General features: G+C 42.5%; 1 protein-coding gene across 1 annotated transcript in view; it reads right to left on the minus strand.

Moving 5' to 3' along the window:
* Positions 1–21,219, minus strand: part of ppl (periplakin) — a 36,470-nt gene that overhangs the window by 14,009 nt on the left and 1,242 nt on the right. The window contains exons 2-12 of the mRNA XM_080776574.1: positions 8,671–8,770; positions 7,928–8,082; positions 7,417–7,537; positions 7,104–7,229; positions 6,486–6,527; positions 5,403–5,564; positions 4,740–4,847; positions 3,474–3,569; positions 2,975–3,097; positions 2,479–2,625; positions 1,382–1,533 (exon numbers count right to left, since the gene is read on the minus strand). Coding sequence (XP_080632700.1) covers positions 1,382–1,533; positions 2,479–2,625; positions 2,975–3,097; positions 3,474–3,569; positions 4,740–4,847; positions 5,403–5,564; positions 6,486–6,527; positions 7,104–7,229; positions 7,417–7,537; positions 7,928–8,082; positions 8,671–8,770 — 1,332 coding nt within the window. The remainder of the gene's footprint in view (positions 1–1,381; positions 1,534–2,478; positions 2,626–2,974; positions 3,098–3,473; positions 3,570–4,739; positions 4,848–5,402; positions 5,565–6,485; positions 6,528–7,103; positions 7,230–7,416; positions 7,538–7,927; positions 8,083–8,670; positions 8,771–21,219) is intronic.

Consider the following 21,219-nt stretch of genomic DNA (forward strand, 5'->3'; position numbering starts at 1 on the left):
ACATCATAATGTACCAAAAAGGTGCGCTCAGTGAGGCGCAAATCTCCGCCAGGGGGCACGGTCCTTACCTACCTCCACTAATGTGTGTGTGTGTGTGTGTGTGTGTGTGTGTGTGACATTTGATGACATTGTTTAGACACTGTATAGGGCAAGGTGGGGGCGGGGGGTGATAAAGTAGTAGTTCTCAAGGACCCCCAATTTGATATGCATTAGGCCACAGACTCCCATTTGATCCAATTGTCTATCTCTGGAACTCCCAATCTACACAGTGAGAGATTGTAGAAAAATGGAACCAAATGGACGCTTGCGGGTGCATTTGGTTCCATAACTCCTGGAACTTTGAGAACCAATGTGATAAATGATGCTGATCATCAATTCTTTGTGTTAATTATGTTTGGAGACCGGACTGGCAACACTAATCAGGAATGTAAATGACCCCATGGCTGTCCAAATCACATAAACGGATCTAACTGGCTTCTCTGCGGATCTCTGGCATCGTGTCCATGTGGCATCGTGTCGATATCAATATGGCGGGACGTGGATGGATGGATGTGAGATCAAAACATCACACCCATGTGAAGTGAAGGGCGCTCTTATCATCGTACATCATGTATGTATACAAATAGACACTATGATGTAAAATTGTCCATTCATTGTCAATGGGAATTTGTTTGTGTAGGACAAAGTTTGTGCACATACACCAAAAGCTGGACATCAGCAGGGGTCAATTAAAAGGGGTATACTATCCGAAGTAAAGTAAGTAAGTGTGGGGAACGCTGATTGAGTGTACAAACTATGGTTTAAGTGGGCTGGCTATTATGATAGATATTAAATCCCGGGTAATTTTTCCTTTTCTCTGTAAATATAACTATGTCTATTTGTTGATGACATGTAATAGGTATGTGTTAATATGTGTATGTGTTCATATTCTATGCCCTGTTGACGAATTGAATACAACGGACCACAATGGAAGTCTCTAGGACCTTTCTGTGCGTTACATTTTCGACTAATAATGTATTCAATCAATCAAAACCATGAGACCATTTTGAAAAGTATGTGGGTATTGCCTCCCATGGTTTACTTGCAGTACACGCCCCTGAAATACGACCATCCATGTACAGTTTGCCAGATTAGCTGCAGACAGACAAACAGGCAGGGGCCCCAGCTAAATGCACCAAATGGACCCTTATGAGCCTTAAACTAGTGGCTTAGGCTTTTAGGTGGAATCGTGATTAACACTGAGGAAATCACATGTAAGACATGTAAATTAGGCCAGAAATACAAATTAGACAGGAGATACAAATTAGGCCATGGAGGTCTGTGGGCCTGCTGCATATTAAACTTGGGGAGGTTAGGTTGATGATTCACTGCACCAACTCACTTGTCAGAAGCAGCCACCGCCTCTGCGTCTGTCGGGGGGATCATGAAGCAGACCCCCGGGGCAGTGAGCTTGTGTCCGGCCGCGTCCTTCACGTCCCACTTGTTGCCGCTGTTCCTGAGCAGTGTGTACCTCTCCCCACGTGCGACCTGACCCTGTGGACGTCAACACAACATTCTGTCAACTGCAATGCCAAAGCTTTTAGAGCAGACTTGTCAGAATAAGGTGTCCAATGTGTCCATACACGGGAAAATGTGTCCGTGGCTATAGAGCTGTCCTCTTCCGTGACAAATTTTAGATTTTGTTTTTGCATAACATTAGAATGTTCTTATTTTGATTTTGATCATAAGACCCAATTACTGAATTTCAGTCTAGAATATGTGACACTGATTTACTATGACACTATGGCATATTAAGAGTCCATCAGTACAGTCGTTCTCAAACTTTTCATTTTTAAGCACTCTCAGACAGTGTTGCAGACCCATAATCGTACATTTGGACCACCTTCAAGCAACGCCAAAGGTCCCTCAACCCACTATGAGAACCAGAGCACTAATAGCATATTAATTTAGGTATGTTAGCTTTAGCTCTGTTTCTGTCCAAGGCAAAACTTGAATTAATCCGGCATGGCGATTCATAAACCTGTTTGATAGCACTATCATCAATGCTGTGTAAATGCATGTGTCTGTTTGTATGTTTACAAATGGTCTTTTCTAATAATATGCTAGCTTTATGTTGCTACTTTAACGCTCAATACTTGGTAATCCTGATTGGCTCTGTAATCGGTCTGCTGTTTTATTCCCTTTACACCAAATCTCTTCTGCAACATGTTGTTTGTGAGCTTGTGTCATGTTTTTGTTTTCAATTTCATTGTAGTTTTAATTAATTTTAAAGCAAGTTTTCTATTGTATTAGTTTAAAGCTTAGTTGTTAATATTTAATATTTGAAAGATTAAAAGATGTCTGAAGAATTTTGTATGATTAAAAATATATACTGTACCATTACAATATTGTCAGTTATACGTGACACAGCTACAACACTGTACAGTAAATAAGACTCAAAACTATGTGTGTGTGTGTGTGTGTGTGTGTGTGTTTTACCTCGTCGGTGTCGAACTCGCACAGCGCCTCGATGGGGAGGAGCTTCTGTGAGGGCTCCCTGCGTGCTTTGAGAGGCAGAACCTGCAGGCTGCGCTTCTGCAACGCCTTGACCCGCTCATCCAGGTGGTCTATGGCTTTGGCCTGGTCCTGTACACACACACACACACACACACACACACACACACACACACACACACACACACACACACACGCACACACACGCACAGGTTTGTATTAGTATACTTGTGCTGACAAATTTTCTTTTTGTTTGATTTAGTTTTTCCATTTTAGATTTTTGTGACCCATCTGTACTCTGGCTCGGTTATATATTGTTAATATTGTGTAAATACATAAAATCTGCACCACCTGCCGGGGTCAATAGGTCGTACTCGGATATAGGGACATACATACAGTACAGACATACAGACCTACACACTCGGTCATTCGGTCAAAGCCGATTTACATTTTTAGTTCTAAGATGAAAAGTGAAACTCACGTCCAGGTCCTGGATCAGCCCGTCCATCTGATAGACGTCTTTGAACTCGGGGTTGTACTTCTGGGTGATCTCCGTGTCCAGCCTCTTCAACAGGTCCTGGCTGTCACGCGCCTCCTTGTAGTACTAGGCCCATACAAGTGCACGTCAACCCATTAGAATACTGGCTCCCAAGTTACTGTCTGACCCAAACTAGTGAAAATAGATCACTACAAAGCTCACAACTTGAGCTTGTAGATTGGATTTCCTGCCTTGATCTCCATAACACCCCCCCCCCCCCCCCTTCTTCCCCTTCTTTGTCACAATGGGAATGTCACGATGGGAACTATGCACAAAAACATTTTGTAGATCGACAAAGATCACACCAAGTACTGCAACTCGGGTCCGTTTGACCTAGTATAGAGAGGGTTAAACTGAAGTGATATTGATAAATTCCAAATATTATAAGTATTCAGGGACTTTGAGAAACACAGTTAGTGTAGGCTAGTAGTGTGGTACAGACCTTGTGGTACTCATCCATGTGCTTGAGGTGATTCTCCTCACAGATGAGTAGGTTGAGGTATTCCTTCCAGTCAGCGTGGACAGCCTCCGTGTGAGCCTGAGGGACAACGTGGACACGTTTACATCTGATGACCTCTGACCTCTCAACCTGCACAAGCCTCCCATCCTGAAGCAGCTTCCGGGTTCCCTTCCTTAAAACACCCTGGACACCGCTCCATGTGTCCTAGACTCTTCTCCCTTCCCGTACAACACCCTGGACAATGCTCAACACGTCCTACTCTAGAAAAAAGGCGCCGATCCGAGCACTCAAAAAAGTTTAAAATCAAGGTACATTATTTAGAAAAGTATAAAAAAGCCAACGTGTTTCGACTCACACAGGAGTCTTCATCATGGCGGGTATGACATCCTATACTCTTCTCCCTTCCCCAAAACACCCTGGACAACGCTCCACACATCCTATACTCTTCTACCTTCCCCAAAACACCCTGGACAAAGCTCCACACATACTATCCTCTTCTACCTTCCCCAAAACACCCTGGACAACGCTCCACACATACTATCCTCTTCTACCTTCCCCAAAACACCCTGGACAACGCTCCACACATACTATAGTCTTCTCCCTTCCCCAAAACACCCTGGACAACGCTCCACACATACTATCCTCTTCTACCTTCCCCAAAACACCCTGGACAAAGCTCCACACATACTATCCTCTTCTACCTTCCCCAAAACACCCTGGACAACGCTCCACACATACTATCCTCTTCTACCTTCCCCAAAACACCCTGGACAACGCTCCACACATACTATAGTCTTCTCCCTTCCCCAAAACACCCTGGACAACGCTCCACACATACTATCCTCTTCTACCTTCCCCAAAACACCCTGGACAACGCTCCACACATACTATACTCTTCTACCTTCCCCAAAACACCCTGGACAACGCTCCACACATACTATCCTCTTCTACCTTCCCCAAAACACCCTGGACAACGCTCCACACATACTGTACTACAGTATACTCTTCTACCTTCCCCAAAACACCCAAGATACACTCCACACGTCCTAGACTCTTCTCCCTTCCCTAAAACACACTGGACAGCGCATCCTTTTGTCACCAGGGTTCAGCAGGCCTCTAACAAGTTACAAATTAAGCATTTGGCAGAAGCTCTCATCCAGAGGGACTTAGGCCTACAAGTTTTTATTGAACTCCAGTCAATAAACAAGGTAAATAATCACCTAGAGTACAGAGAGAGCGGTAAGTTACCTCGATGACATTCTTCCCAGGATGCTCGGCAGCGATGAGCTTCTCTCCATCCTCGTTGAGCTTGGTGATGGTGGCCTCCTTGGACTCCAGACACTTACTGATGAAGTTCTGTGAACGCGAATGATTGACACATGTGTGAACAGTATGGAATAAAGACTATGTAAGGCCTATTCACATGCAGTGAAAATAGTCAAAGAGTACTGATCTAAACAACGCCGTTGTGTGCTGAAGCATAAGTGAAGTGTCATTTTTTATTTAAAATATTCTATTATGTTATTGTTTCTGTTAATAATATGTTGCATTATATTTAAAAACATTTAATAATATTGGATCTCATTATTAGTTGAAGTAATATGTTTTACATAATTTTATCATTGCTATAATTATGTTATGACATATTGCCTGAGGCGTGCGGGTAGTCCAGGTTGGCGTCACTCCAGTCGTAGTGGATGTATAATTATATTTATTATATTGTATTATATAATACCTCATATTGCCTGAGGCGTGCGGGGTAGTCCAGGTTGGTGTCAGTCCAGCCGTAGTGGATGTATAATTATATTTATTATATATAATACCTCATATTGCCTGAGGCGTGCGGGGTAGTCCAGGTTGGTGTCAGTCCAGCCGTAGTGGATGTATAATTATATTTATTATATATAATACCTCATATTGCCTGAGGCGTGCGGGGTAGTCCAGGTTGGTGTCACTCCAGTCGTAGTGCATGCGTTCCTCGGCCTGCTGGTCCATCCAGTAGAGCTCGTTGGTGCAGCGCTGCATGTAGTCGCGCAGGCTTAGCAGGTGGCGCTGCCGTGCACCCGAGGCACTCTGGTAGAGAGAGGAGAGAGAGGCTGGTGGTGAGGCTACAGGAAACACACGCACAGCATCTTGGACAAGATGGACAGTTGGACAAAACTGAACTCTGTCTGTCTGCCTGCCTGCCTGCCTGCTGTCTGGAATTAATTTCCCTTCTATGTGAACTGTGCCTATCTGAATAGGACAGGATAAGGATTACGGTTAGGTGTACGCTACTGTATTTTAACATGAATCATAATGGTGGTACCTGGAGAGGTGGTACTTGCTGTAAAAAGGTGGAGAACCACTGCACTAAGCCAAAGGGATATCCCTATGGCTCAGGAGGGATATTAGATATTAGACCAAATTAATGCATGAATGAAATCAAATGCATTTAGATTTGTGTCTGAAATTAAATGAGGCAATAGATTGATGATTGTACGCTTTTCATGCTAATCTGTCCAGTTTACAGGATACAAAATCCACAATCTGCATTGACTGTGCATATAGATACCATACACTATGATACTGTACATTATGAACATCACCTTTATGAGTTGTCTAATGTAATGTTTGGGTAAAGTACTTAACAGTATACTCAACTGCACGCACGCACACATGCATACACACACTCATCTATGAGGTTATTGTCAGGTGATGATGAGAGACACTTTGTTCCCCATCGCAGAAGAACAAACATGAACACTGAACAGGAACACACACTAGCCACAGGGCACACACACACACACACACACACACACACACACACACACACAAGTAGCCACAGGGCTGGAAGTGAAAGCCATCACGCAAGTGACAGGTTTATGAACAAGCTGTACCCCCCACACACACACACACACACACACACACACACACACACACACACACACACAAACACACAAACACACACAAACACACACAAACACACAGAGCCAGGGGTTTAAATAATCTTACCAGGAGCTTGTTGTACTTGACTTGCAGGCCACTCACGTAATCCTGGAAAAAGAGGAGAAAGAAGGTAAATACATAGAGATGGAAAAAAGCAAATAATGGCCTACTGGGAAATTTAAAAAATGAAAATGTATCTGAATATTATTGATTATTGCAGTCTTTTTTGCATTCAATAATACCAAATACATGTATGTTAAGAACATGACTAAATGACCTCCTCGTGCAATAAAAGGATATTATCAGTCACCAGGAGCAGGGGCGTGTGTTTTCAACCAGTCTAACATGGTTCAAATGGATTTGGAAGCGCAATGGGTTTATAGCGGGGAATCAGGTGGGGGCGGTCTAAATGTTGAAAAAAGCAACTTAAAAACGGTCTGGGGTGCACACAAAAGCAGACGTTTAGGAGCAGGACCACACCTCCCATCAGGACACTTCCGTTCACCTACAAATGCTCACGTAACCCACACTGTGCGAGAACAAGGACAAAAATAGCAAGACTCGCCATCTCCGCTTTACTTCCCGTATCTGCGTAAAGTAGGCGGACACCTTTTTTTTGACCGGAAGCAGGTTGGAGTCTATTCCTCCTTGTCAGTGTGACGTTGTCTGGAAATGCGCTCGTACCTTGTCATCGTTGTCGGTGATGTGGGGGGCCAGCGCCTCCACCTCACTGTGGAAGATGTTGTGTTCCTCCACGTCATTCTCCACGCTGGGCAGGTCCTGACCAAAACCCTTGTTGTTCAGGTTGTCCTGTAGGGCGGCGGCAGAGACAACACAGCCCAGTCAGCTAAATGGTATATGGCGCATTTGGTGTGTGTGTGTGTGTGTGTGTGTGTGTGTGTGTGTGTGTGTGTGTGTGTGTGTGTGTGTGTGACTGTGTGTGTGTGTGTGTGTGTGTGTGTGTGTGTGTGTGTGTGCGTGCGTGCATGTTTCTCACCATCTTCTCGTCGATGATCTTGCCCCAGTTGACGCTGGGCAGCCCCTCAGAGCGGGTCAGATGGTAGATGCGGTCGTGATCCTCCCTTAGCTTCATCACTCTCTCCCTTAGCTGCTTCATACTGCAACACACACACACACACACACACACACACACACACACACACACACACACACACACACACACACACACACACACAATAATCAGTTAGTTATTATTTTTCTATACTGTATTTTTAAGATTCAAGATTCAACATAATTTCCTGGGGTCTATAGTAGCAGAACTATAGTGCCTAAATAATAATAAAGAAATTGAATCGCCATAAGAAATGTAAAAAAACAAACAATATTTTGCCACTTGCCCGAATGCCTCTGGAGAAAATAGCTAAAGCAGTAAATAATAATGATAAAACCTAAAACATGAACCTTGGTTGAAAAACAAAACAAATACAAAGTTGTCCTTTAAAGACTATTGTAGAAAGGTCCGAACCCTGGAGGTTTTCTGAACTCACTCCTGATCGATCATCTCGGCCTGCGGGTGCTGCAGGCGCTTGGCGTTGACCGCATCGTCGTCCAGGCCGTTCAGCAGCTCCAGGGCGTTGAGGATCTTCTTGTTTGTCTCGTCCTGGTACAGGGGCTGCTTGCCCTCGTTGATCTTACTCACATCCTGAAACAACAGCGTCATGACAAGACAGGGGAGTTCGTTTGTTTAGATTCACAATTCAGCACACTCAGTTCATGAATCAAAATTATATGTATCTCAAAATATGCATATTTGAGTTACAAAAATATATATATTCAAAGATTTGCACAAAATGTTCAAGATGTTTCTACAAGCTATGAGTCTGTAGCTGCTATTTTAGAATAGCTAAAGTCTAAAATATGGTTAATGTGGTTACATAGATATTTCTATTCTCATCTTTGATCTGAACTTATATTACTGCGTGGCTGTTATTTTTGCTTAAAAATATTCTACCCCAACACACGCACGTGCCACGCACGCACATTGTGTCGCGTCCGAAGTGGATGCACTTTTGTCATGACTGATGGAGTGAGCAGAGAAGTGAACAGTGGTGTGACAAACTGACTGAAGGAGTGAGCAGAGAAGTGAACAGTGGTGTGACAAACTGACTGATGGAGTGAGCAGAGAAGTGAACATGCAGTGGTGTGACAAACTGACTGAAGGAGTGAGCAGAGAAGTGAACAGTCAACAGTGGTGTGACAAACTGCAAATGATCTGTGATCATGTGTTCACCTTGTTGAGGTTCTGCTCCGTCTCATAGATGAACTTCTCCACTTTGTCTGCATTCTTCTGCAGCTTCTCTATCAGAGCTGCCAGCTCTGTGGAAGGGGCCCTGCAAGCAAGCAAACAAACAAACAAATTATTGTATAAGGGAATAATAACAGCATTATGTTATGGTTATTATGCTATTTATAGTGTATGCACGTGCATCACTTTTCCACCAGGACACGCCACCCTCATCTAGACTGAGTGGCAAAACATTGAGCAGCATTTTGGACTTCACTCAACGGACGTTGCACCGTTATTAAATATGAGTGCTTCAAAACTGTGACACTATTAAAATGTAATGCCATTAAATAAGAACTTAAAGTACAATACGTTACTTCCACCGATCTGACCACATAACATCCATCAGGCCATCTGACCACCTCTAGACCACTTAACACTGATGCATGGGTGGGCGGCGAGCACTTTCAATATTTTCAAGTGGGCCTGATCCAGAAACGTTTGAGAATGAAAACCATGCTAATTGGGACCCCAATGGAAACAAGCCATAGGCTTTCTTGGGTTCAAATCCTCTTTGCATACCTTGTACTTTTGTTTTGTTATTTCAATCAATTAATCAAACCCAGATACTCAGCCTTTAACACCATCGGAGGCTGTGGGAAGATTTTGCGGTAAGTCACAACCATGTCCATTACATATCTGATGGTTGTGACTGATCTTTTTTACGTGATGTCTTTACTGTGCTGTATCTAACAGTACTTATTCTTTGCCCTTTGTTCATAGGTGTATCTTAATTGTCTGCTGTACAGCCTTTGAGGACTGAATTCCCCTCGCCGGATCATCAAAGGTTTTATTTGAAAGGGTTGAAATAAACAGCTGCTCAACATTGTGCTCTTCTACACTAGGCTCACCTCAAGGCTGTGCTCCCTCTCTCTCCATCTTACCTTTTATTCTGCACACACTAATACAGATTTGTGCCAAAGTAAACATGCACACAGCACAGGACCATATATCACAGACGACACAGTCATTGTGAGTCTGTGAGGTAATAACGAGTGGAGCCACAGCCCAGTCCTTGAGAGGAGTATGTCACCTGGTGTAACACATTTTATTTTCTTCTTCTTCTTCTTTTTAAGCACAAGAATCCTGGCATCCCTAATCGTGTGTGTGTGTGTGTGTGTGTGTGTGTGTGTGTGTGTGTGTGTGTGTGTGTGTGTGTGTGTGTGTCTGTGGGGGAGATGAACTATATGAAATGTAGTAGGGGTCCCTTCTTCATCTCTGTCTCAGCTAAGGGGTCCTTGGCCTGCAAAACAGAGACCTATATACTCTATTGTCAAGTGTTCCAGTAAGCTAATTGGTGGATCTCAACTCAACCTATATGAGTTTATGTAGAATATGTACTCCTCACAGCTGCAACCTCAGGTCAGTTCCATCTCCCCACCCTTTATACAACACTCCTGTTACAGAAGAAACACTATAGCAATGATTATTACTCTCAGAATATAGAGCTTTAACTTTGTTTTAATTAACCCAGAGAAATATCACTTACCAATTGAATATGAACACTATTAAAGCAACCTTTGTGACACTCAATCCAGCACTGTAATCAGCTGTAAACCCAACATAGGTGCAATGAAAGAAAATCAATACAACTGATGAAGACTGATCTATACGAAGATAGGCACTCACATGCTTGGGTGTGACATTGTACACTGTACAGTCACAGTGTGACAATGTACAGTGTACATTGTGACAATGTGACAACAGTGTGACAATGTACACTGTACATTGTCACAATGTGACAATGTACAGTGTACATTGTCACACTCACATGCTTGGGTGTGACATTGTACACTGTACAATGTGACAATGTACACTGTACAATGTGACAATGTACACTGTACAATGTCACAATGTACAGTGTACAATGTCACACCCAAGCATGTGAGTGCCTATCTCCGTATAGATCAGTCTTTATCAGTTGTATTGATTTTCTTGCCCCATTGTGACAGCAGTGCATTCCATACTGTACATTGTACAGTATGGAATGCACTGCTGTCACAATGGGGCTGCGCTTGATATACCTAGGCTCTACTATACTCCACTGTAAAGTATTGATATACCTGTACTATACTATACTATACTATACTATACTATACTATACTATACTATACTATACTAATACTATACTCAAATGTATTTAGATTTGTGTCTGAAATTAAATGAGGCAATAGATTGATGATTGTACGCTTTTCACGCTAATCTGTCCAGTTTACAGGATACAAAATCCACAATCTGCATTGACTGTGCATATAGCTACCATACACTATGATACTGTACATTATGTCACCTTTATGAGTTGTCCAATGTAATGTTTGGGTAAAGTACTTAACAGTATACTACAAGTTATTTTACAGATTTTGATTAATATTACAAAACATATTTTTATTACATAACATATTTATAACTTAATCCTTATTGTATATAGCTAATCTACATGCGCACAATGCATCACACAACAATTTTGGGAAACTGCCTATACCTTTGTACTTTTACAAAGTAAAACATTGAATATATAACTTTTGCTATTTTTTCCACACTGCAGTGAGTTCAGTAGTTGTGTACAAAGCATAAAACATTGCCCTGCATGCAGCCAATAGTACAAGGCAAGGCATGTTTATTTGTATAACACATTTCAAAGGCAGGTCTTTACACAAAACATGGACAGCAGTAAAGCTGCACTCCAGAAGTCATGAATAAAAAACATGATAAAGCTTCAACCTGCAACTTTCCTTCCTGTCCAACCTGGTGGGAATCAGGGACGGCTCCAGGGACGGCTTTAGCCCCCTCTGGTGGACGCTGAGCCCCCCCTAACCCCCCCAAACCCAATTGACTGACTTCTTTGTAAACCAAAATTCATTAGCCCCCAGCCCCCCACTCTGAATAGCCAGCCAGGAAACTGCCTATACCTTTGTACTTATACTCAAGTAAAACATTGAATATAGGACTTACAAGCAGAATGTGACAATCAGACCCAAAAGAGACATTCGCTGCCTAGCTGGAACCCAAGTCACGCGATTACACGCATCTGAATTATTTTTAAAAGGCTGACGTGTCACATCGTGGTGAGCTTGTTGATCTACTATTTTCCACAAAAAAACTCACGATTTATGAAAATGTTTTCTATTGAGTTTAGTTTTAATTTCTGAAAATATTAGGAAAAAGAGATTATTAATTGAATAATGAATTAAACATTAAACATTATTTTTGTATCATTTATAAATAAAAATAATTGTAAAGGTCTTTGGAGTTAATTACATTTACTCACAACCCATAACAAAATGCCTCTAAGTCTGCGACCCTATGTTTGGGAACCGCCGGTTGGTGTAACTGAGGTGACAGTTTTTTTCACACAGATTGATTCCAAGCAGAACGTCATAATGTTCTGCTCAACAGTTAATAATGTGTAGGTAATTAGGTATGATGATGACACCTGTTGAAGCGTAGGATAGCACGGCACACCTTCCACTGGAATCCACATTCCCACGCTGGCTGCCAGCTCTGTTACACACCTCATCTGATCAAAAGGTCTTCCTTGTTTCATCTAACTTTCTACCAGAAGTGTTTCCCAATCAATAGGTTGTGGAGCCAGCTTTATGGACAATTTCATACAAAAAATAGTGGTGGTCCTTGCTTCATCTCTCTCTCGTCTAAGGGCACCCTTGGCCTGAAAAACGTGGAAGACCTCTGCAATATATGCAATTAACCTTCATCGATATATCTGTTTGAAGAGGTTTAGACGGGGACGGATTCAGATTCACGGGGACCCCTGGGTCAATCATCTTTTAGGACCCCCGTACACGCTACCCAGAAGAGGCAGTCAGGTGGGCATACACAAACACACTGCTCCAGTTGTAAGGCATGTGTGGTTCAAGAAAGCGCCTGTAGACATTTTACAGGATTTACATCGTACAGCAGTGTGTCCAGGGGGTCCCCATCAAAACTTAACATAGCATCACAATCAATATAAACACGTTATCCATGTATTTGATTTGATTTGCACAGTATAAAAACTATACAAAAGGGAAAATACGTAGAAAATAATAAAGGAAAGTGCTAGGAGGAGGCAAGAAGCCCAAAGGTCTCAACCAAAAAAAAGTATTTATACTTTGCCTATTAAAAAATAGCAGAGCTTTTTGGTTTTTTTGTAAATAGAGGGTATGCGTGTGACATCTCATCAAACCTGGAAGTTATGCGGGAACGCCTACGGAGGGTCAAAAAAATACTTTCTGGCCTTGACAGCCCATGCATCCAAACAGAAAAGTCCTATCTGATAGCTTAGCTTAGATTGACTGGCCTAAAAGTAGACCTCGCCCACTCCACTGAGTGAACTGCTTCAAGAGGAAGCTTCTTCTAACCAATAACCTGTATCAGTCCAAACAGTATATATTGAAGCAAATCATCTGTACATTGCAACTACAAACTATAGAAATCCAGGTCAACAAAGGTCAAAATTACAATTTAACCTATGCTTAACAAAACTTTTATCTTCTGGGAGTCCTTGGCACAAAATATTTTCAAATAGGGGTCTGCGGCCGGATACATAATTGATTTGGAGGTCCTTGACATGAAAAGGTCTATTTGAACATGGCGTAAAAATGCATTTCATTGGTTGTAACTAGTTTGGAGCACTAAAAACGAATGTACTAAAATGTCTGTACATATTATGTGACGCCTGTTTGTTTTATAATAACCTGCTAGACTACCTTACCTGTCTTGTGTTAACTGTCTTGTCTTGTCATGTATGTCTGTCTGTGTTGACTGAAAACCACAATGGATGTAAGCCGTTCTCTTTGCTCATCCAGCCTTATTTAATTTCATTCATATTTCTAGTCCTGTGTTGTGACTGTGCTGTCTCAAACTCAAAGATACAGCCTATCCGTGAGCTGACAGACTACTGTGTACTTTTACATAGTCCAAATCCTCAATTTAACTCCATGCAAGAGCGTACAATATTTTACGATCTATAAGTTACAAATCGTCACTATCACCGTCTAGTTTAAAATTATTTTTTTTGTAGATAAAAGCCATACTTCATCATACAAGAGTGTCACGCAAATGTGAAAATATATTTTTAAATAATATATCAAATAAATCATACAAGATTTCCACTCGACAGCAACGAAATAGATAAAACTCTGGGGACTTTACTGTGGATTCACTGCCTTGCTCAAGCGTGCTTTGGAAAGGGACAATGCTCTCACGGGGCCACCACTATAGCTATCCATCTCTCCTACAAAAGCACTGGCAATTATGTCAAACTGCAGAGAAACTATCTGACTCTTGAGCTTCTGAATACATTGTTTAAACAGCAAAACTAGCAAATCGACACGCTCTTTAGATCGGATTGTAGATCAGCTCGCAGATCGGTTATTTTAGCTTGGGTATTTTTTCAGTGTGGGAGTTGACAGTGCCTCTTGATGGTTTGCACAGAGAGGAGACTAAACGCCTACAGGGATGCAGTGCAAAGACCAAGAGCTGTTCAAACTTGTTCCTTTATTTGATATTAAGATCTTTATTTGAAGCAGATGAGTCTCGTTGACATCACATTACAACATACTTTTTCTTGCAATTACAGTGTTGTAAACAACCTTACATCTAACCACATTATGATGAACCCTAGCCACCCTACTCTGCACGGGTGCATTCTGCAAAAAAGTAGATCTACAAACCCACAACACATTGATATTCAGTGTCAAGGGGGAAATGGAGCAGGCCTAGTATAGAGCCACAAAAGCGTTCATTGTCAGAGCAGGTTTATTTTAATGATCAATTAATCGACTATGTTTCCACTTCAATAGAGCACCGAAGTCTGACGTCACTTTCAGTAGAGGGCGCCAGTACACAGGTTCATGTATTTGAGTGGTGCAACCACTCCTACAACCAGCAATGTCCGTGTACCTGTTTACCTGTGTACCTGTATAAGTGAGCACGAGTATGTGACTTATTAATACCAGTAGGGGGCGCCAGAAACAGAGAGAGGGGTAGGGCTGTGTCTGCTGCCTGCTAATGAGAGAGAGAGGGGGGGGGGGGGGGGGGGGGGGGGAATTGCACCACTCAGTTCACACGTGTGTGATTTTTTTATTTGCATTTAAATCCCCGTAGGGGGATTTTGTTTCATATAAGAACTGTGTTTGGAAAAAAACGATCATCCCGGCCTTTCTGTCAGGGGGGTGGCTGTGTGTCGTTAATGATGTCCGTTCATATTTGATACAGCCAGTATCAAGCCTTAAAAGCCTTGAAACTACATATGAAAGCAATGTGCTAATATACGTCACGCCCAGCTGTCAACACATTGCGTTCCTGAGATTCCTCGTTGACGTAAGCTCAGCTGGCGGTGACTCGGCTCGTACTAACCACGAAACATTAAATATCAATAGAAAAAAGAAAAGAAAAACTGAATTAACATGTCAGTTTATGTTGTGCGACGGGCAGTTGCAGCCACCCCGCCTACCCGGAAATGTAGTCTCTGGGTTGTTTGACTCCTTTCTAGCGCTTATTGTGTTACTCTTTGGGTAAAATTCATAAAAAGTACACAAACCTGTGGACTGGCGCCCTCTACTGACAGTGACGTCAGGACTTCGGTGCTCTATGGAACTAAGTAACGCGCTATGAGCTTGTACGGCAATTGTTTTGCAGAATATTTTCATACTATGAAATGCCCAGAGAAGGACAGAACTCCATAATATACCCGTAAGAGTTCAAATGCCACTTGAAGATTTTGCTGTGTGTTGAAAGTACATTTGAACCTGACCAGCCTGCGTGGTCAGGGGATATTGAACTTTAGGCCAAAATTTGTGTCAAACCAGAAACATGGTGGTGTCAAAGGTCGTGTCCAACCTACTAGACAAAGGATCTAAATGTCTCGAGAGCAGGGAGACCAAATACGACCAACGTAATTGTAAGTTATATTGAATATTATACCATACAAATTGAACAAAATAACATTTTGTTGACAAAACAAGGTTACATAATACAGCTTTAAATCAGGGTGCCAGAGTTGTGAAGGCGAGGCTTGCTACATGACATGAAAACAATGCTTGTCACATCTCCTTCAGCATCTGGTTCACATTTGACATGAAAAGTAGAAACATTTGGAGCTGCTATCGTCACCTCCTAGAACAGTGGTTTTCAAAGTGGAGTCCGGGGACGCCCAGGGGTCCTTGTCAGGTGTCTCAGCAAAGTGTGCGATGGCTACTCAAAAATAGCAGATCTACAAGCTCACAGCGCACCACAATGTGATGATATATTGTGAAGAGGTATATAGGGTGGGGAGGTCCTGGAGGATTGTGGGGAAAGATGCCAATGTAGCGATTCTCTACCTGTGGGCTGGGGCCCACTGGTGGGCCATGAGGATATTACAAGTGGGCCCCCAAATGATTGTGAAAACACTATGTATTGATAATAACATTAATACAAAAAAGTAGAACACAATCGATTGATTGGCCAAATAAACGTGCTCTGAAAATGCACACAGTAACACCCATCTGACCATATCTGACCACCGAACAGCTGCCGTGTTCGGTGGTGATATGGGTGGGCAGGCCGCAAATGCATGCTTTTTAGATTTTTAAGTGGGCCCTGATGCTAGCGGTCTTGCAGCTAAAACAAGGTGGAGAACCAATGAGTTTAATCACTAAAATGCTTGTTTAGAGTGATCAAACACGCATGCACACACACCCAGAGCAATGTTTTTCTTTCTGCAGAGAATCTGTAACATCTGAGATCATCATCCAGGGAGAGAGAGAGAGAGAGAGAGAGAGAGAGAGAGAGAGGGGCTCAAATTGAAACCAGAGCACTACAGTGTTGAGTCATAGGGCGTGTGTGCTCGTGTGTGTGTGTGTGTGTGTGTGTGTGTGTAAAGGGGGGTTGCATTCTGCAAAAAACATGCTTCCCGGCAACACTGGGCCCAAATGGTGTTCTGTTGGCCTGGTGCCAACCTTCCTGACAGGACTAGATAATGTACTGTATGCAACGCTGCATGTTTTCACCTATCCCTCCTATAGGACTGCAGAAAGCAGGAATGTTGAACATGCCATCCTTAACCTTTATGTCCTGATTCAATTCCAGCAAAAAAAAAACCTTTGCACACCTAGATTCCAAAGTTTTAAAACAGGTGCTATATTAGATATTTACTTGTGACCCATAAAGATGGGTCGGCGACCCAAAGATGGGTCCAGACCCACCGCTTGGAAAACAGTGAAGCACATGTATGATGCTGTTGGTCTAACCTCATACATACCTGCTACTACATATCGTTGCTGTAGGGCAGAAACCTCTCCATAATTCAACTTTTTTTGTTTTGTAAATTAATCCCATACTTTGTCATAGCACAGTGTCACAAAAGTAACACAAATTGCCTATCCCCAAGCTTTGGACATACATGTATAAGATTTCCACCTGACAGAAACGATATGCTGCTTTATGTACGTCTGTATCTTTGCGTTTAGTATGATTCATGATTCTACAAAGGATGGAGTGCATAGGCGCACGCCCACACACACGCACTGCACCCACACACACACACACACACAGACACACACACACACACACACACACACACACACACACACACACACCTGTATTTGTAAACCAATCAGCAATGTCTGGCCTCCAATCAGCAAATCAGCAAAGGTCTCCCTCATGCAATGCGAGATGAGAACGTCTCATTGTCCAAGAGGCAATCCCCACTTGGCTCATGATGAGGAATGTTGCGCTTCATGAGCTTCAGGGAGTGCTATTTGTGGACCAGTAGGTGTCCTACCATACGTAGTCCCACACCTTATCTAAAAGCAACTATTTCACAATCTCTGAATGCGATAGTCTGGAATTACACCTGCCGAAAGCCCAGAGAAAGGAAGCTGTCATCTGTCATTTATGTTATGTCCAAGTACTAAGCTATATAGGCTTTGATTTATTTTAGGACAAATTTGCGTGACAAAAATAAAGACGAAAACAAGACGAAAGCGAGGAGGACGCATCACACCCGCTTTATCCTCGCATCGTGATGTTCAGAGCTTCCGTTGTTCCAGACTGTATGACGGAAGCATTTGAAAATTGTGGGAGGCAACAAGTCTGGCTCGACACAACTGGGTTTTGGTGTCAAATAGGGACACAGGTTACTAGATCCAGGGTTCTACCAATGGTACTGCAGCCTGCAGTGCCATTAATCTGTAGCCTAGCAGTACAGGTGTGCTGGTAGGCTACAGAGTAAACAGTGCTGCATACAAAGGCCATCACTACCTGCTAAACAAATCCATTCTTCTAAGCTGCAATGGCCAATTTGCCAGTCAAAACAATGGAAAGTCACTTGTCAGTCTACAGTATCTCTACTTAACAAAAAAACAAAAATGAACAAAAGAAAAGCATGTATTGCACATTCAGTTTCGTAAATGAATGTGGTCCTCCATCATATAAAAGTGTCTCACAGAAGTAGTGGAAATAACACATCTACAAGCTCACAATGCAATATGGCGTGTTGTGAGCTTGTAGATCTGCTATTTTCACTACTTTAAAACAACATTGGACACTCAACAGCAACCACATTAAAAGGTGTACCCTTCTTGGCTTATTGTCATTGCGGTCCTCCATGTGTACTTCAAATTATGTCATGTTGCATGATGTGATGTGTGTATTCAAAAGTGTCCTTGTGCATACGTTAATATGTTTCAGTCCAAGCACCCAACCCTGCATTTTCTGTGCGATTGAATATGGGACAGATAAAAGTCTTTGGAATTGATTGTTGATTCCGACCCTACACTATACGTATATAATTATGTGTTCTCTTATACAGGCACTTTGATGAGGCTGCCTGAGGACTCCTTTCACCCCTCAAGACAGAGAGTGTTTGTATATCATTATTTTGTTGCATTTGAATGGGTTTCTGGTCTGCGGAGCCTGTTCCAGCTTGAGGCAGAGACAGGCCCCCCCCGCCGATCCAGTCCAACTACCTGGGATTACAGTGTGTTACCATGTTTATTTACACCCATCAAAACCTGCAGCAGGAAGATTACAGCCACAGAAAGGGAAGGGTGGAGTGCCATTAGCAGGATTCCTCCGCCTCACCTGATGAGTGCTGAAGGAAGGAGTCATTCATATGTATCGAATTTATTGAAAAACATTTTAAAATAGTTCAACTATTATCTACATAGGTGAGCTTGTAGATTGGCTATTTGAACTATTTGAAAAGGTTATTCAAAATAGTAAAAAATCTACAACACATTGTAGATTGAATAGCTGAAATATAAAATACGGCTGCAGTGTTTTAACTGTTCCTCATTTTGCTGGGGACCCCCTGGAACCCCCGCAAGGACCCCCGTTGGTCCCCAGACGCCACTTTGAAAACCAGTGGCCCAGGCAATGTCTACAGGTGGGGGAGACAGACAGGACGGTCTGTGCCAACTCACAGGCACACCTGCAGCACATCAGGTAATATAGGCTCTACGCCATATTGGCAAGACATTGGACCATTTCTTACTTCCTTTACACAGGTGTTACTAAGGATACTAATTAATTATAATATTGTTCCATTCAGGTCAAAGCGTCAGGGTGCTGCCTATTGTGCATGTTCACTCACTAGCTCTGCTACACTAAATGGAACAGAGCCTTAATTAGTAATTTGGAGCACCTTCCTGGCCACTTCCTGTAAGGGTTCATTTAGTAAAGTTCCATGTGCACACTCTCTGAGTTACTGACCTTTAAAGAACCCATCTGGTTGCTAATCCTAACTATGAGCAGTTTAGCTGGGGATCCCCTGGTCCTTGTGCCAACTTTCAAAAGAATGTCACTGTCACTCACTGACTGTTTTTGTAACAGTGTTGAGTCACTCTCTGGCTGTTTATTTTCTGGTGGCTTGCTGACATTGTCCAGCAATAAAAGGTATACTGCTCGCTGCTTTTCTTTCTTTTTTTAAAGATGGAGTGCCATGATTTTTTTCCACCCTAAAACATGATCATCAGGTCTTATGTTATATAAGGAGGAAGATCTTTTTCAAAAAAGTGTACAGTATTTGTTAAAATGTCGTTTTTATGTGGGCACCCCCACCAGTCCATTAAGTATGCCTGGTTTGCCTGGTGGGTGGTGATCCACCTGAACTTAAGCCGCACCCACAGCTGTAGTTGTATGATAAGGGGGGAGGGGTTAGAGGAGGGGCTGAAATTGTGACTATATTACTGTTTTTTTCATTGGCACGTTTGACTGTCAAGGGTTCAGCCTCCAGGAAGAAACCCTAAATACAAAGGGAAATACATAAAAACGACTCCAGGGTGTCTAATGAAGTATACTGTCACCTCATAGACACATGAAAAGCGCAACCTAACACACACACTTTTTCGGGTGTGCCAGTACAGTACAGTACAGTACAGTACAGTACAGTACAGTACAGTACAGTACAGTACAGTACAGTACAGTACAGGGACCCCCACATGGTAACCCTGGGTGCGTTCCTGTGGATCTGGTTTACCGGTATTTTAGTCTGCTCTGAAGAAGGCCTCTGCCAAAACGCATCAGCATTCTCAAATAAACATGAGAAATTGTATCTGAGCCAGTCTTGCATCTTTTATTTTTGGAGTGTCGCTTTTTCCATTTAGTTGGTTTATTGTTAAGTACTGTAAGGATCCATTTGATGATTTGGTTCAATTTGTCCACCCTTTTTTTATCCAGCTTTGATGTTATAGTGTTCCTTCCAGTTTAACTTTTGTGTGCTCACTTTTTTATGTCATTACTTCCAGTTTCACTTGTTTATTCTCTCTCCTGATTGCATGAAATCGGTATCCCGACCTGAAAATGTATTTCCTGGTCACTAAAGCACTGCAGAGACAGGGAGTGCTACTGAACAAACACTGGCAATGATTACTGTCAGATTATAGAGCTATTTAACACAATTTGAACAAAAAACACATGACTCACACCACTTTAACACTCAATTCATCAAGTAATTTCTTATAAACGCAGTGGGCAAGCGGCATGCAAAGAGGAATACACAGCATTGTATCCATTTATAGGGTCCGATTGGTTATATTGTGTACATACCCTTCAGAGTTTAATTTGACCCTGGGTTAGTAGTGTACCAGGGAGTGGCGAGGCGATAGGTATGTGTAGGGAGAGGTTCATTATCTTAGTGAGGACAGCGTAACACTAACTTATCAAACCAGTTGTGACCTCTCTCTCTCTCTCTCTCTCTCTCTCTCTCTCTCTCTCCCCCTCCCTCCCTCCCTCCCTCCTTCACCTGACAGCATATCTGACATGCTGCCACACCCTCCTGTAGAAAGTTAAACACAACCTCTCTTTAATGTAAGATATACTGGTATTCAACATATGGGTCCGGGGACCATGCAGAGAAGCCGGGCCCAAACGAGCCCCTTATGGGTCTGGTCTGTATAACAAATGGAACTGCATGCCATGGTCCATTTGGTTCCATACACAGTGAACATATACAATGTGTGTAATACTGTGTGTAAAATGTGTTCTCACTGCAAAGATACATGCTGTATATGT

This window comes from Protomyctophum bolini, assembly GCF_963924005.1.
Source record: "Protomyctophum bolini genome assembly, chromosome: 11".
Lineage (NCBI taxonomy): Eukaryota > Metazoa > Chordata > Actinopteri > Myctophiformes > Myctophidae > Protomyctophum > Protomyctophum bolini.